Genomic DNA, 17,489 nt, shown 5'->3' on the forward strand with positions numbered 1-17,489 from the left:
ATTACCCCTGTAAAAATGTGTTGGTACTTTCACATCAAAGCCATAAAAAGAAAACTAATAATGCAGAAGGGAAAACACACTGTCCGAGGTGTGGTTTTCAGAAAGGTCAGTGCTTTAGAAAACAAACTAGATCTTATATCTTACTGCATTTGGGGAAAGCAGAAATATGCCAAACCAACCACATTAAAATAAATGGTTCAACAAACCATACAGTCATATACATCGAAAATACCCACAATGCATGTTTCGGCTATTGCAAGCTACATTTGTTCCCATTTTATTTTCTGTCTGTCCCATAGTAATTATACCTGCTTTACACATATTTAATAAATGTATGTTATAAGTCAGCATGGAACAGTAGTTGCATCTTTTCTTCCCTTTAAATGCAAATGAACAGCCACTTTCCAAAAGAGGGCGGAGCTTTACCAGCTCATGCTTCGGTTGCTCAACAAAAACAACAAAGCTGGAGAATCTCACGCAGCCAAAATGAGGATTGTCAGTAACGGTGTTCAGCCTTACATTGTTCAAACCGGAGTCGACACTGATGGAGAGACTCAGGAAGAAGTTACAACTTTTAGAATGAAACTGGATGTTTCTGAAGGGTTAGTGGATAAATTGATGTAGTTGCTGTGGAGTTGATTCAACTCATCCACTAGCATGTGGCGTCATGTTAATCTTTTGTGCAAATCCAGAGTTGAATTGACCCTCGTTTGTGAAGCAGTCCAGTGTAAAATGACAGCATGACAACAACACTCTACTACAACAGCTCTTCCTCTTCTCTAAAGCAGCCCAACATGGCCTCGCCCACTTTGTTGTGTGTTCTCAGGGGCGGGGTTTATGTAAATTTTAGGGTTAGTGATGTCACAAACCCGGTAAGAAGCTTGTTGTAGTCCCTACCAGCCATTTGTTGTAGTCCTTAAAAAGCGATTTCTGTAAAAGAAAATATCTCCCTTTGCAACTTTGAGCGTCGTAACTTTGCAGATGTTGTTTATGCTCAAAAAGCAACATTACACACTAACTAAAGTTAAAAAAGTGAAATCATAATCAAGTCAAGGACCCTTTTAACTATTGTTTTCTTTGAAAAATAAAAAATGCTTTTAATTTGTTATTATAGCAGAATAAAGCTGGACTATAACAGATGCTTTTTGCTTTTTAGTGCACAAACTGATTCCATGGTTCTAGGCTAAGAGGGAAGAGATAAAGCTTATATTGTAAAGTACTTCTGTACAGTGGCTGAAAGCTTTGCGTCTGTTGGCCAGAGAACAGCCAGAGGCCACGAGCCTGACGTGAACACATTAGCTCTGTGAAGAGGAGGGAGTGTTAGTGATGCCCACTGTAGACAGGAAAAGACAACATTAATATATCTAAACCAGCAGTGACGGGCCCTGAAGTACCAGCAGTAAGCGATAGCATGATTTTAAAGGCATAGAGCTGTGACTAGTCTACACAGCTGCAGAGAAAATATTGAAAAGAAACCCCAATAGAATGCTGCAGGATTGACATATTTTTATAGGCCAAAACCTGGAAACATGTTAGCATTTTAGCAGCAAAAATGGGCTTTCAATAAAAAGGCTGCCTATGTAGTAGAAAGGCGAAGCCAAAACAGACAAAAAAGGCTGCTGTCTTCCCATTTGCCAAATAGGTAGAAAAATTTCAACACCCATAATGCACTAGGCATGTTGTCATCCAAGGCCACTCCCACCAGTCTGCTATGGATACCCTTACCAGAGTCAAATACTGCCTTGCTTTAGTAGGAAATACTTCTTAGCAAACTTTGAGTCATAATGGTGTTGACTTATTGTTCCCGTGTGTAAGAAGTCAAAGACTGAACGTTTAGCGGGAGTTTGTTACTTTCGGTTTCCAGTGAAGGATCCAGCACATTGTTGGCTGCGGCTAAAGGCTGCAGAGAATCATATAGATCATTTTAGTGCCGACGTCACAATTACATCACGGAGTTAGCTGGAGGCAAACCAAAGAGAAAACTGGAGGCAGCCAATAAAAACTAGCTAATTTATCAGATATTAATATTTAGAGTCAGCTACAAAAGGAGCTTAAAATGTTGGGTGCCAGAATCAATGGAGTACAGACTCCAGTTTGAAAATTTGTTGCATTTTGCCAGACAAAAAAACGACAGCTGTGGTTAAATGCAATAAAACGAGCGACTGGACAGAAATGAAAAACGCTTGCATTTGCAGCACACACTTCTTATCAGGTAAGATTAAATAAATGATTGTCTTTTGTTGGTATGGATTATGGTTTGGTTATGTGTCTAAAGATTTCCTATGCATGCCCACCTAATCAGAAATTGGGGAACAAGTTAAGTGATTTCTAAACTTTTTTTAATGCATAAGTTAGCTAACTTTGTTAGTCGTACAACAAGCAGTTAGGTTTGCGTCGTGTCCTTTCTACAGTTGCCATAAGTGCAGTGGAGGTAATCCTGTCAGACTGTTGAGTGTGGGTGTACGGGTCGGCCAATCTGGTTCTGTGTCTTAAAGTTAACTTTTTCAAAAACAATCACAGTCCCAGACAATATGTGATTTTACATAGTCGGATAAAATCGGATTTTCTCCAGCCATTCATAAAAAACAAGCGAAGCCTTCCCTTGCTATGCCAACTCAAACTTTCAGGGAAAATGTTTTTAAATAAAGACTGAAAGAGTTGTCGGAAGCTTAATAAGGTGACGTTTAGTTCATTTATAGCCTACGTTAAGCTCTTTCTGCTGATTGCAGTTTATTTTATTTTAACTGATAAAAGTTGTGATCATTTGTGAAGATTGTCATGTTGAACAAAAAGTGTAAGAATCATTAACCTTTGTTGGTCGCAGAGCTCATTTTATATACATAATAATCAAAACACCAATGGAAAAATCCTATTGTTTTTTTGTCGAGGGAACCAGGGTGATTCGAACACCAGGTTGGCCTACAAAAATACGTCATCACTTTATACTGGGAATTTAAGAATGAGAAATGACAGATTGATTATGCGTCACTTGTACGCCTCTGCCAACGAATAATTGGACTGGGGTTGATGTGATGACACAATGTTGATCCTTGCAGCACGACTGCCGAGAGACACTCTTAGTATTTTTAATGAATTTTAAAGAACTTTTTATGCCAAAAAGGTTCTATATAATGAGAAAAGTCTTAAATAAGTGTGGTTTTTCTATTGTTTTCTAATGATACAGTATGTTTACAAGCTGTTTAATTCATAAAATGTGATTCAAATGAAAAATTTGGTTAAATTAAATCCATCAAAATGAACCCCTTAAAAGGTTCTATATATATGAAGCGTCTGAAAGAACCCTTTGAGGTTCTATATAGAACCTTTTCCTCTAAGAATGAGCCCACATCTATGTGTGAGCAAAGAAAGGGGCTCAAAAAGAGCAAATTAATTTCAGAAGAGTAACAGATGGCAGATGACGTTTTCCTGTGAAAATTCGCTGCGGAAACAAACATATCCGAACAGCTGAGAGCAGCCCCACATATACAGCCTCTTCACCCCCGCATATCTTAAACCTCACTAAGTCCAAACCAAACTCAAGCTGCTCTTTCTCCATTTTACCTTAACGTTTTATGTATTTGTGCTCATTGTGCTCCAAATCTACTCATTTGTTAGCAATACATAAGTGCAGGTTTATATGCAATGGAAATGCAAATGGAAAAACACTGTTACTCAAATATATAAAACAATTTTACAGTGTCACAATTTCTTTAAAGAAATAGCATATCTCTTCTCATTTTCGGGGAATGTTTCATATTCAGCATAAATGTTCCAGGATAAGTTATGCACTGAATTTTTTGTGACGGTGCAGTGCATCATCATCATCAAGTTTATCCTTCACATGCATTTTTAATCCATGCCGGTTTAAACTTTCAACGGATTTTAAGACATTCAAGCACAGTTAAAAGCAAAAGAGAACTCAATTTGGTACGTGCACGCTTCGAACAGATGAGTTTGCATGCATGCGCGGAAAGCAGCCTGTCACAGAGTATGTGCTAAATTGAGTTTTTTTTTTTTTTTTGCAGTTTATTGTGCTTAAACACTCAAATACACACAAAGTTATATCAAAATACCATTTTTGGCAAAAACACAGTTAAGTCTTATGTACCTTGTATTCAAGCAAGCAATAGTTGATCGTTGAATAAAACTACCCAGCAGGTTGGGTAAACATTTAACCTAACCTGCTGGGTTAAAACAACCCAATAGCTGGATTTGATCATTTTCAACCCAACTTGGGTTGCTTTTAACCCAGCATTTTTTAGAGTGTACAGTGAAGACATTTTACATTTGATTATTCAAATTCTTTATTATTTCTTACATGAATGCTGCTGTTAAATAGACCTGCTGTGTCAGAAAAACGTGAAGCACTGTTCTTACTTTTGTTCTTATTTCATTACTTTATTAATGCATTAAAGGGCACCTATTATGCCCCTTTTTACAAGATGTAATATTGGTCTTGGGTGTCCCCATAATGTATTTGTGAAGTTTCAGCACAAAATACCCCACAGTTAATTTATTATAACCATTTGAAAATGTCATTTTTGGGGCCTGTTTTAAAAAGAGCTGTTTTGGTGTGTACCACCTTAAATATAAATGAGCTGCATATCCCCGCCCTGCCTTTGGATGAGGGCGTAACTTGCATACCTATGGCAATAAAAAGTCAGTAATGCAGAATGGCTGAGAGTGAGAGACCCGCTGTTTTGTGTGGCATTCAGCCGTACATGTTTGAACCGGAATCAGACCCAGATGATGAAGAGACTCCGGCAGAAGAAACAATTGAGAATGGAGCAGGACGTCTCTGAATGGTTATTTGATACATTTATGTACTTATAGAGTTTTAATTGCGTCCCCTTTGCAGTTATGGATGTGCAACACACACACACACACACTGTGATAACGTTCGCACAATTTTTTGAAACTACAAATACTGTGATAACGTTTGCTAAGTACGTTAGATACACACTATACAAACAAGGTTTAAATTATATACACAGACATTCTACGACGACGACAACAACAACTTTAGACGCAATTGTTATTGAATTGGCTGACATCGACTGAAATGACTATTTGCTCAAAAAACATTAAATACACTTACTTCTTCTGGAGGTGACGCACACTTGAGGATTAACTTTGAAGCAAGACCTGCTTTGAATTGACCCTCATTCTCAAAACAGTCAGTCAAAAAATGATTCGCGTAAACGTATTTTGGAATTTTGAGTGGCGCCTTTCCTTCGTAAATAAAATCCATCCACTGCGTTTTCAGTGGCTCTGATGTCGGAAGTAAGTGAAAACTACTATGTTCATTATTACGTCCCACAACAGAACACTTATGTTTCTTAGGAGACATTACCGGCTGTCGTTGAAACAATGGAGGATGGTTGACAGATCACCGATGGCGGGGTCTATGCCAAAACCAGATTGTCAATCAAACCACGTGGGTGGGGCTTAGCGCAATTCTACGTCACAGTGAGAGCAATCTTAGAACAGGGCGTTCTGAGACAGTGCTTATGAATTATTGAGATTGTAAAAAAAACACTGGGTGGGTTTTGCTCACACACTGCCAACACACATTTATGGTCAAACACCATGTAAAAGTGAATTTTGCATAATAGGTGCCCTTTAACTAACATGAACTAACATTGAGCAATAGAGGTGAATTCAGGTTGATTGGGACCATTTTTCCATGTCATTTCAAGTGTCCCATTCACCCTGAATTGAGCCCTACATTTGTTACAGTATTTATTAATCTTTGTTAATGTTAGTTAATAAAAAGTACATTGTTTTTTCATGTTAGTTCACAGTGCATTAACTAATGTTAACAAACACAACTTTTGATATTTAAAATGTATTAGTAAATGTTGAAATTTATTAAGCATTTTTAAGGGCATTTTTCTTGCAAAAATCAATCACTTCACTTCAGAAGGCCCTGGAGCCGTATGGATTATTTTTATGATGGATGGATGCATTTTTTTGGGCTTCAAAATCTCAACCCTCATTCACTGCCATTATAAAGCTTGGAAGAGATATATTTTAAAATACATCTCCGATTGTGTTTGTCTGAAAGAAGATTATATACATCATATACATCTAGGATGGCTTGAGGGCGAGTAAATCATGGGAATGGGATCATTTTCATTTTTGGGCAAACTGCCCCTTTAAGGGTGTAAGGGTCAACAGTGATGTAATTACAGAAATTACAGTAATTATAAAAAGTACAATGTAAAAACAGGTGTATTAGGGGTATTTCATGGTTGGAGAATGAATCAAGATCATTGGCACAGTGGAGATTCATGCTAAGCAGCCCTTCTTTTGCTCTAGAGCAACCTCAAGCTATTCAGCAACATGCAAGGTTAAAATAAGCAGGCTAACAATGCTGTGTTCCTCTGCTCTAACAGGAAGAAAGACATGAGCTCATTTTTTACACAGGAATAAACAGACTCTACACAGAGTTAAAGACAATTGTAGCTAATTTCTGTAATTACATGGTGTAGCGTGAAACGGCTGGGCTGCTTCAAAATGGCTTTAATTGAGAAGTCACACATCTTTAAATTGTGCGTGCTAGATAGAGTTAAGCCAGTTTAGGAATTTACGGGATATTTAATCACAGAATTTCATGACTTTACATGGATGTTTAGCTATTGTGTTCTCAAATGCAGAAAGAAGCTTAAAAATTATTCAAAGCTGCTCTTTAAAAAAGTCTTTATCATGCACACGAGATTAATGACTAATCAGAGTCCGAGGAGCTCAAAGGAGCGCTCCTTCATAGTGATGTCATTGAGAAAAAGCTCAAGAGACGGGGGTGCATGGGAAACTCCTGGGGGACAGTGTTTAAATCTGTATGTGTGAGTGTGTGTGTCGAGCCCAGCTGCCGTCCTCGGTGTAACCGAGGCCTGATGGTGCACCCAGGCTGTGAGCCAGCCAATCAAAACACTCTGCCAGCAGGGCCTCTCATGCATATGCTAATGAAGCCCTCACCCTGTGCCCTGTCATTGGGAATAAAAGAGGGTTTTGTCACAAACTTTGCAGAATTCTGGCACATGGAACTATTGCTGTTTTATGCAAAAGTAACACGACGGAGGATGAGAAAGCTAATTAAAAAAATACTATGATTACAAATGAACACTAGTATTCTGCATATTCTGCACTCCAATTAGCAGCTTTCATCTGATCAGTGATATAACAGAAGCTATTTTGGTCATACTTTATTTTAGGTGTATTTAAAGGATTAGTTCACTTCTGAATGAAAATGTTCAGATAAGTTGCTCAGCTCCATTTCATCCAAGACGTTCATGTCTTTTTCCTCATGTCAAAAAGAAATTAAGGTTTTTGAGGAAAACATTCCAGGATTTTTCTCTATATAGTGGACTTCACTGGGGTTCAACATTTTAGTGCAGCTTCAAAGGGCTCTACATGATCCCAGATGAGGAATAAGGGTTTTATCTAGTGAAACGATTAGTCATTTTATAAAAAAAATAAATAAACATGATATACTTTTTAAACCACAAATGCTTATCTTGCACAGCTCTGCAAGATAACACATTGGAAAGGTCACAGAAGTACCAAACCAGTGTTTACAAAGTGAATGTGCAAAGACCAAGTCAAACATCCTTTACAAAAAAAAGGTAAAACAACAATGTCAGACAATTTAAAGTTGGAGGAGAAAATGACATGTAATTTTTCATCCTACCGCGGTACTTCTGTCTACATCACTCGTGACCTTTCAAACGTGATTACGTCATGTGTGGCGCATCGCAGAGCAGTGCAAGACGAGCATTTGTGGTTAAAAAGTTTATAATTTTTTCAGAAAATGGCTGATCGTTTCACTAGATAAGACTCTTATTCCTCGTCTGGGATCGTGTAGAGCCCTTTGAAGCTGCACTGAAACTGACATTTGGACCTTCAAACCGTTGGTTGCAACTGAAGTCCACTATATGGAGAAAAATCCTGGAATGTTTTCCTCAAAAACCTTAATTTCTTTTCAACTGAAGAAATAAAGAAACATCTTGGATGACATGGAGGTAAGTAAATTATCAGGAAATTTTAATTCTGAAGTGAACTAATCCTTTAACTACTATATACTTACATCAAAAAACAAACTTTTAGTTACAAAGTACTTTTTCACAACGGAAAGAACGCAGGAAAAGCAGTTGAGTAAACCAACTGTATGAGGACTTGTTACAACAGTACTAAGTACAGGTTAGCACTTGCGATGTGTAAGTTACAGAGAGATGTTTGTCAACTTTGTCAGTCGAAACCATCACAACACTTCAAAAATATGCCACAAAATGTCTCACAATTCACACTGCCATTTAAAGGTGCCGTAGAACGTCTTTTTAAAAGATGTAATATAAGTCTAAGGTGTCCCCTGAATGTGTCTGTGAAGTTTCAGCTCAAAATACCCCATATATTTTTTTATTTATTTTTTATTTTTTTTAACTGCCTATTTTGGGGCATCATTAAATATGTGCCGATTTAGGCTGCGGCCCCTTTAATTCATCGCGCTCACCGCCCCTGGAGCCTTTAACAGCATAAACAAAGTTCACACAATTTATATAACCATCAAAATGGATCTTTACAAAGTGTTCGTCAGGCAGCATGTCTAATCGCGCAAGTATAGTATTTATTTGGATGTTTACATTTGATTCTGAATGAGTTTGATGGTGCTCCGTGGCTAAAGCTAACATTACACACTGTTGGAGGGATTTATAAAGAATGAAGTTGTGTTTATGAATTATACAGACTGCAAGTGTTTAAAAATGAAAATAGCGACGGCTCTCTTGTCTCCGTGAATACAGTAATAAACGATGGTAACTTTAACCACATTTAACAGTACATTAGCAACATGCTAACGAAACATTTAGAAAGACAATTTACAAATATCACTAAAAATATCATGATATCATGGATCATGTCAGTTATTATCGCTCCATCTGCCATTTTTCGCTATTGTCCTTGCTTGCTTACCTAGTCTGATGATTCAGCTGTGCACAGATCCAGACATTAATGCTGGCTGCCCTTGTCTAATGCTTGAACATGAGCTGGCATATGCAAATATTGGGGGCGTACATATTAATGTGTTATGTTGAGATTCGCCCGTTCTTCAGAGGACTTTTAAACAAATGAGATTTATATAAGAAGGAGGAAACAATGGAGTTTGAGACTCACTGTATGTAATTTCCATCTACTGAACTCTTGTTATTCAACTATGCCGAGATAAATTCAATTTTTAATTCTAGGGCACCTTTAATGTGTAGAGAAAACACGTCTTTGCAAACAGTCTTGTCATTCACACACTGCAAATTCTTGTCATTCTTGATCTGTTTGTAAATGTGATGGTAACATGCTAATAGCAAAGAACGAAGGGTACAGGAAGTGAGAATGTACACTCAAAAGTTACTTAAGGTCATAGACATGAAACCTCACAGAAAGGGCTGTGTATAGAACAGCTTTTTATATATAAGAAAAGGACCATATGTATCCATAAAGACGTTTTATGACTGCAAAAGCAGTTTACTGATGGCACAAATTTAACTTAAGATCACAGTCAGTGCTTGATTGCTAGGAGTTTCCCATTAGATGATTGAAATTAAATGAACACTTATTTTACATGGTGCTTATTAAAAAAAATTAGAAGACATTTGTATCCAAAGCTATGCAATCCAGCTTTTCTGAATCTCAAGCGCAAGAAATATTTTACCAAATGGCTTTCTATTTGAGCTACACGATTCTGAATAAACTGAGAATCACAATTTGTTGTTGTTTAAAATCGAGATCAAGATTCTCCCACGATTCTGAATAGACGACTAAACAAAATAATGTAATTTACTAGAGGTTCTGACAAAATGTTAATTGCAGAAGTCTATTTTAAAACTATATATATATATAATTCATTTTAATTATTTTTTTAATAGTTTGAATGAATGATTCAGTGACTCACTCATAAATACTTCACTTGTTTCATTACTGGATGAATCAGCATTTTTGAACAAATCTCTTGAATGAATGATTCAATGACAAATACATTTTTAAAAGTCGCTTGTCACCACCTAGTGGTGTAACGATGTAATAGATACAACCAAGTTACTTTCAAAAGCCGATTTACTCTATTTTGATCACTACCGTAGACATCAGTGTTTATATCCAAACTATAAACATTTATCCCTGTACTTCTGTAATAATTTTATTTATTGTAACATAGAAATAATGATAACTGTGTGGTTAAATAGACTGTGTTTGAAGCTGTTTCATACCTAAACATGACAACTGTTCGTTCTGGATCAGAACACAGATCTAAATGTTCGCTGTGATACTTGTCAAAGGTTACATATAGCCAAATTGCTGTCATTAATTGTGCATCTTTACTTTATATTAATTGAACTCATAGGCTGTATGAAAAAAGTGTGACCAGTGTGGTCTGATTCACAAACAAATGACTCTTATGAGCCAGTTTCTCAGTCAAATGACTCTTTAACTTGAAAGTTAACAGTCTGGTTTATACTTTATTGAATGAACTCACTGAATCCATCAGAGCAGTTACTGAATCCTCATCCGACTCACTTAATGAACTGTAAGTCGTCTCAAAATGAAGCATACTTCAGCATCATTACTGACTGACTGTTCATATGATAACTTAACTAGATACACTTAAAGATACACAGTTTTTTCTACCCAAAATAAATATTTATTCCGCTCTGTCCTCGTTTAACCGCAAATCTAAGGAGGGCAACATATCAGACATTCACTGGAAAACTGAGGTGCTCTTAAACATGCTTGAGTGCAACAGTGACCCACTTTCAACGGTCTAATGGATGTTTTTCATTACTGCTAAATCAGGCCCAACCGTCTGGCCCGACAGAGAAATGCAAGGAATGACAATGGATCTTATTTTCTGTATCTTTGCCAAGAGATATGCTAACTCTTCAGCAATGTGCAGCATTCCCATCGCCAATGGGAAGAACGTATCAGAAAGGGTCACGGGACGCTCACAGGGCCATGTGGAGCACTTTTCTCAAGAGTCTATATCAGAATGCATTCAACACAACGTGAGATGTTCTACAGCTAAAATAGTGCATTAACAGGATAATTCAGTTGCTTCTGTGGAACAAAAAAGAAGATATTTTGAGAAATGTCTCAGTGTTTTTTGTTCATACAATGGAAGTCAGTGGTCTCTAAAACTCTGGTTATCAACAACACACTTAAAATATCTTCTTTTGTGTTCCGCAGAATAAAGAAAGTGACTAAATGATGATTTTTGAGAGAACTACACCTTTAAGCTCTGGTCATGTGATGCAGCACATCCCTTCAGATGTAAACAAGAGCTGAGAAAACAGAGTCATATGGAAGGCATAAGCAGCTTAAAGGCACTATGATTTAAATCAATAATATTCCGCATGCCTGAAATGAAAACATCCAGTAAACAATCGACCACAGCAAACAATACAACTATGGTGTACTCAAATACTCCTGACAAAGCAGCTAATCATACCTCTAGAGGTAAAAACAGACCTTCCTTCTGCCCTCACTGCATCATGACAAAAATACAATCATTTCTTTGATTTTTGCACAAACAGACCTTTGACCTGACGCGATGACGAATGCGGAGGCACAGAGGATAGAGCAAAACAAATCACTGGTCGCAAATTAGAAGTTTAAAATGAGAAACTTTAAACAGAAACGTTGGAGGATTTCGATATAAGAGAAGAGGAGCTTGAGTTTGTTGTCCAGCCATATTTGTTTGAACCGTGAGAGGCGTCTAAACTTACGATACTCCTACATCCTGCATCATACATCCCGTCAGAGGATTATGTTGTTTGAATATATAAACTTTTAAATATCGATATTTTTCTTACAAAAACGCATCCCTTTGCTTCAAAAGGCCTTTATTAACCCTCCTGAGTATATGGATTTATGTTTTTATGGATGGATGCATTTTTTCAGAATTTGGCCTACCATTTGCAACCATTATAAACCTTGGAAGACTTAAGGATATTTTTAAATACATCTCGGATTGTGATCGTCTGAAAAAAGACAGTCATGTACACCTAGGATGGCTTGAGGGTGAGTAAATCCTTGATTAATTTTCATTTTTGGGTGAACTGTCCCTTTAATACCATTTTTGCACTATGTTTTTATATGATATTATAAAATCATGCCAGAATAAAAAATATATACATTTATTACATTTTAAGATATTTTAATCTCAAATGAAATGGCTGTATTGACCTTTGGACGGTTAAACCGAATTTTGACACTTAAAAATCTTTAAAATGCCTTCATATGTAGCAAAATATAGTTAAAATCTTTTGGATTCAATAAAAGAGATCTAGTTATACTAACTTATATACTTCAGATGTCACATCTTTGTTTTTAATATTATATATATACAGTATACACACACACACACACACACGGAGTAACATCATATTTCTTCTTTAAAACCAAATTATTGTAGTGTTTTACAGGGTTAGTTCACCCAAAATGATTTTCTGTCATTAATTACTCACCCTCATGTCGTTCCACACCCATAAGAGCTTCATTCACCTTCAGAACACAAATTAAGATATTTTGTTGAAATCCGAGAGGTTTTTTTATCTCCCATAGAAAGCAACATAATTACCACATTCAAGGTCCAGAAAGGTTGAAAAAAAATTGTTAAAATAGTTCATGTGACTACAGTGGTTCAACCTTAATGTTATGAAGCAATGAAAATCCATTTTGTGGACAAAAACAAAACAAAAATAACAATTTCTTCTCTTCCCTGTCAGACTCCTAGAGTTTTACGCGGTGCGCAGTTTATGCACAAAAAGTATTCTCGCCGCTTCATAACATTAAGGTTGGACCACTGTAGTCACACTGTACACACGTACATTTCTGGACCTTGAATGTGGTAATTATGTTGTTTTCTATGGCAGATAAAAAAAAAAAAACACTTTCAGAGTTCATGAAAAATATCTTAATTTGTGTTCTGAAGGTGAATGAAGGTCTTACTGGTTCATACTCTCAAAGTACTTTTTTTATAAACGTGTCAAAAAAAGGCAAACCAGCAACCACAATCACGCTTACACATGCATGATAAAAAAAAAAAAACTAGACTCGTTTCCTCTAAAAACAGCATGTTAGCAGTTTCCTTCCCCAGCTAACACAGATTCAAGAGTGTAACCCAGTCACGTGCTTATGTACTTTTTACAATAATGACATATTAAAACATTTCAAAACAACTAAATCTCTTTTTTACACATTAAAACATCAGCACTTCAGTAAACTCTTGCCACAACAATGTGACTGGATGCTGCTTTAGGGCTTTTTGTGCTCCCCCGATGATCTCAGTGACCTCTCTTTGTCTCGAGGGTCTCGTGTGGGACACACTCCATTGATCGCGCTTTCCCCCAGGGGGAACGTCATGATGGACACCAGTCACTTTCACTACAGGGTCAGCTGCACTACAACCATGTCTAAATGTATCATTTATTGCTCATCAATGCATCGAGCCTCAACAGACATGAATAACTGCAAGCTTCTCCATGACTCAGAGTTGCACAATACACACATAACAGTACAATCATGCTCTCTGACAAATTGCACATAAGGATAAGGATGGATCGATGGTATAGGGACAGAGTGAGAGCATTTCGGGCCATTTGTCCTGTTGGGCCAGAGCAGGTTTATCACTGTGTCTATGTTTACACTGCAAGCCTAAATTCTGATTTATTGCTCACATCAGATTTTTTTTGTTTTGTTTGGCTGTTCACATTATGATTTAACAATATCAGATTTGAGTGTGAACAGCTCACGATCCTAAACTGACATGAGTGGACACGCCCCTTACTGCTGATTGGTGAGTTTTGGTGCTCGGTTTGATCTACGTTCAACAGTGTTTCTCCAGCATTTGTTTTCTGCACCTTTAACAGTCATTAGTTATATACCATAAAAATGATTTCTGAAGCATCAGGCTCTACATACACCACGGTTTCACAGACAAGGCTTAAGCCTAGTAGTCCCAGACTAAAATGGATTATTGATACAAGCAGCTTGCACTAACAGATCTTAAAATATGTCACTGCCATTGTTTCGTCTCAAGATGCACATCAGTGATGTTTTTTCTAAGGCACGTTTATAAAAACGTCTTAGTCTTAATTGAACTAACAATCCTGGCTTAATCTAAGCCCTGTCTGTGAAACCAGGCAGTTTAGTTACAGTAAACGTTTTAAATGCACAATATGTAAGATTTTTTTATTAAAATATCCAAAAACCACTATACATTTTGTAGGGATGTCAAACGATAGTTGCCACTGGATATTCGCCTTGCACCTTCTATTGTCATTTTTAAGAAGAGGCTGAAAACGTATCTTTTCTCCCAAGAGTTTTTAAATTAGTCTTAGTTCTCTGTTATTTTAGTATATTGTCCACCATGTTGTTTTATTCTGATTTTATTTTATTATTTTCGTATTTTATTTCATTTTTATCATTATTAATATTATCATTTTTTCTATACTCTGTTCAGCACTTTGGTCAGCTTTGCTGTTTTTAAATGTGCTATATAAATAAAATTTACTTACTTACTAAACGATTAATTGCGATTAATCGCATAAAAAATAAAAGTTTGAGTTCGCCTAATATATGTGGGTGTACTGTGTGTACTTATTATATAAATACAAACACATTCATGTATATATTTGAGAAATATTTTATTAAAATTTTATATACATATAAAAAAAAATTGTACATATTTCTCTTAAATATATACATTAAAGGTGCAATATGTAAGAAATTTGCAGCAAAATATCCAAAAAGGCCATTGATATATATTTTGTTCACTTGAGTACTTACATTTATTTATTATTTGTAAATCGTGAGAAAATTGCAATTTTAACCAAGGCTCCGGGACGTGTGAGGAGTCGCCTGTCAATTGCGTCATACCCACGTTACTCTCGGTTTCCGGTTTTATTTTGTAGAAACCATGGAAACACCAAAAACGCTTTAATAGTTACATGTTTTAATAGACAAGGGAACAACTGTTTTGATATATTTATAGACAGAAAACTAATTGTTGTTGCTCAACACGTTTAGTCTTATTGTTTAAATTTGTTTAATTTTTTTTGCGAGTACCATGCTTTACCATGCCTCAGAGAAAAACACTATTTTGTCAAATAGCTAACATAGCATAATCAGATGCAGCTTTATTTTTAGTAACAGTAATACAATTAATTGCATGTCATTTATCAACACAAGCCATCCAGCATTTAACATGATATTCTAAAATCGATCTATCTTACTGCAGCTTGTTTAAATCTTGTTTTCTTGATTTACAGCGAGTACCATGTTTTACCATGCCTAACATCGATCTAGCTTCCTGCAGTGTCAGCAAGTGTCTCATAGTAGCCGGCGAGCGAACGCACAGAATAGCATTATAACAACTTTCAACAAACTCAAATGTATCTAATATGATGATTTCGCGAAATCAAGGCGTCATTAAAAGCTGCAGTCCGCGATTCTAGTGGTTAATAAACAGAGCTGCAAGTGTCTTGCAGAAGAACATTGTAGCCGGAGCTACTTTTCTCTGTGCATGTCTATGACGAGTCACGCAGTTACGGTGATACGAGTCCTACCAGTCTGGTCTGAAATAGTCCGAATATAAACACTTATTATAAGTGTACCATAATGATTCAGGGCAAGACAAAAACACGGTTTGGAAAATGGATTCATGTTGTACATTCTCATTAAATTAATTTTTTAAATTTTGAACACAATAAAAGTTACGGACTGCAGCTTTAAGCTACGCCTTTGGTTTGAATAAGCGACCTCTAGTGGCAAATATGTACATATTGTGCCTTTAAATGTCATTCAATGTTATAATTTTCTTTTATGATTTTTTATTTTTTTTTAATTTATTAGATTTTAAAACTGTATTAAATTGTATTTGTCTGTGTTAAATGTAATATTTATTTATTTTTGGATAAATAATATTTTGGATATATAATTAAATGTAACTTAATTATTTCTTTTGTCAAATGCTCTATTTTTTAAAACCAGTGGCCCAATCCTCGATGAGCCCTACATCCAGAAACAGCATTTCCAGAAACTCAAATTTAAGAGGAAACCGATGCTCTGATTACATCGGTGGAGATCTAGCAAAACAGAAAATGCAAGATGAGGAAGCCTGAAACCACAGGAAATCTGCACTCTCGCCCTACAAGACTTCACGTGCTGGTTGAAAAGGCCTTTTACATGAGAATATGGTGTAAGTGAGTCACTGTAAAACACTAAAACAGGCGAAAATATACGGTCACACTTTAGTTTAGGGTCAATTCTCACTATTTTGCATCAACAAACTCCTAATAACTGCTTATTAATAGTTAGTAAGGTACTTAAATGTAGGTATTGGGTAGGATTAATAGATGTAGAATAAAGTCGTGAAGAATAAGGCATTAGTATGTGCTTTATAAGTACTAATAAACAGCCAATATCCTAGTAATATACATGCTAATAATAAGCAACTAGTTAATAGTGAGAATTGGACCCTAAACTAAAGTTACTATATGTTTGTATCAGACTGTTTTAAAACATACAATTTTATTTCTTCATTTTAATCTCACATAAAGTGACTGAATACTGGAGATGAAGGAATTGATGTTGGGTTAAAAAAGATTACATAATAGTAATAAAATCTTGTTTTGAAGAATGCTGGAAATGTTTATGAACAAATAAATCCTGTTACATAAATATGAACGCAGAACATAAACACCTCGAATATACGAAGATATTGTAGAATATATTACTGATCCTCATTCTTGTAAACAAAAGTAAATAATGTCAGCCTCCATTTTTTTTTATATATATATATAAACAATATGGATGGATGAGCTATTATGAAATGACAGATTTGATCTTCTGTTGAGTTTAACCTAATTAATATAAGCTTTTCCCAATAATAAACAATAAGTAAACAGGTTTCCTTTAAGAATGAAGGGTCTCTAGTAAGGTCTATAACACCCCAAATGTTTGTTTTTTAAGTCCACCGTCTGTGAATATAATATGATAATAAAATAAATCTCAACTGACCTCTCTGAAATGACATTTTAGCGTATTTTCAGCAGGTTTGATCATTACAGGACTCTATTTATTCTAGTTTTCGGTTTGATTCATCACAGAACTAACAACTTTAAGCAAATACTCAATAAAACCACATAAATCTGTCGAAATCATAGTCGTGAACCGCTCATCTGGTCTTACCGGACAGCTCGTCTGGTTCTAAGCCGCTCTCGGTGTCCAGACCGCAGACCACGAAATAATCCGCGAAGCGGCAGGAGCTCGAGCTGAATCCGGTGCTCATTTTGAGTCGGCTCCGCTTGTGCTCTTCTGTTTGCGGGTCTAGAGGAGCGCATAGTACGAGCTCTCTGGATCATTCTGCGCAGCCATTGCGGATGGGAATCAAGGCAGGAGCCCAGAGCGCCAGTCGCATTGTGGCCTCCGGTACAGCTGTTCTCCGT

The 17,489-nt window shown here is 36.2% G+C and overlaps 1 protein-coding gene across 5 annotated transcripts in view; it reads right to left on the reverse strand.

Annotated features, from left to right (window-relative positions):
* Window positions 1-17,489, reverse strand: part of dennd5a (DENN/MADD domain containing 5A) — a 65,097-nt gene that overhangs the window by 47,588 nt on the left and 20 nt on the right. For all 5 annotated transcript variants that reach the window (XM_067400109.1, XM_067400108.1, XM_067400112.1 and 2 more), the window contains exon 1: window positions 17,233-17,489. This exon is cut by the window's right edge. In XM_067400109.1, coding sequence (XP_067256210.1) covers window positions 17,233-17,332 — 100 coding nt within the window. In that variant the 5' untranslated portion in view covers window positions 17,333-17,489. The remainder of the gene's footprint in view (window positions 1-17,232) is intronic.

Source organism: Chanodichthys erythropterus, chromosome 11 (genome assembly GCF_024489055.1).
Source record: "Chanodichthys erythropterus isolate Z2021 chromosome 11, ASM2448905v1, whole genome shotgun sequence".
Classification (NCBI taxonomy): Eukaryota; Metazoa; Chordata; class Actinopteri; order Cypriniformes; family Xenocyprididae; genus Chanodichthys; species Chanodichthys erythropterus.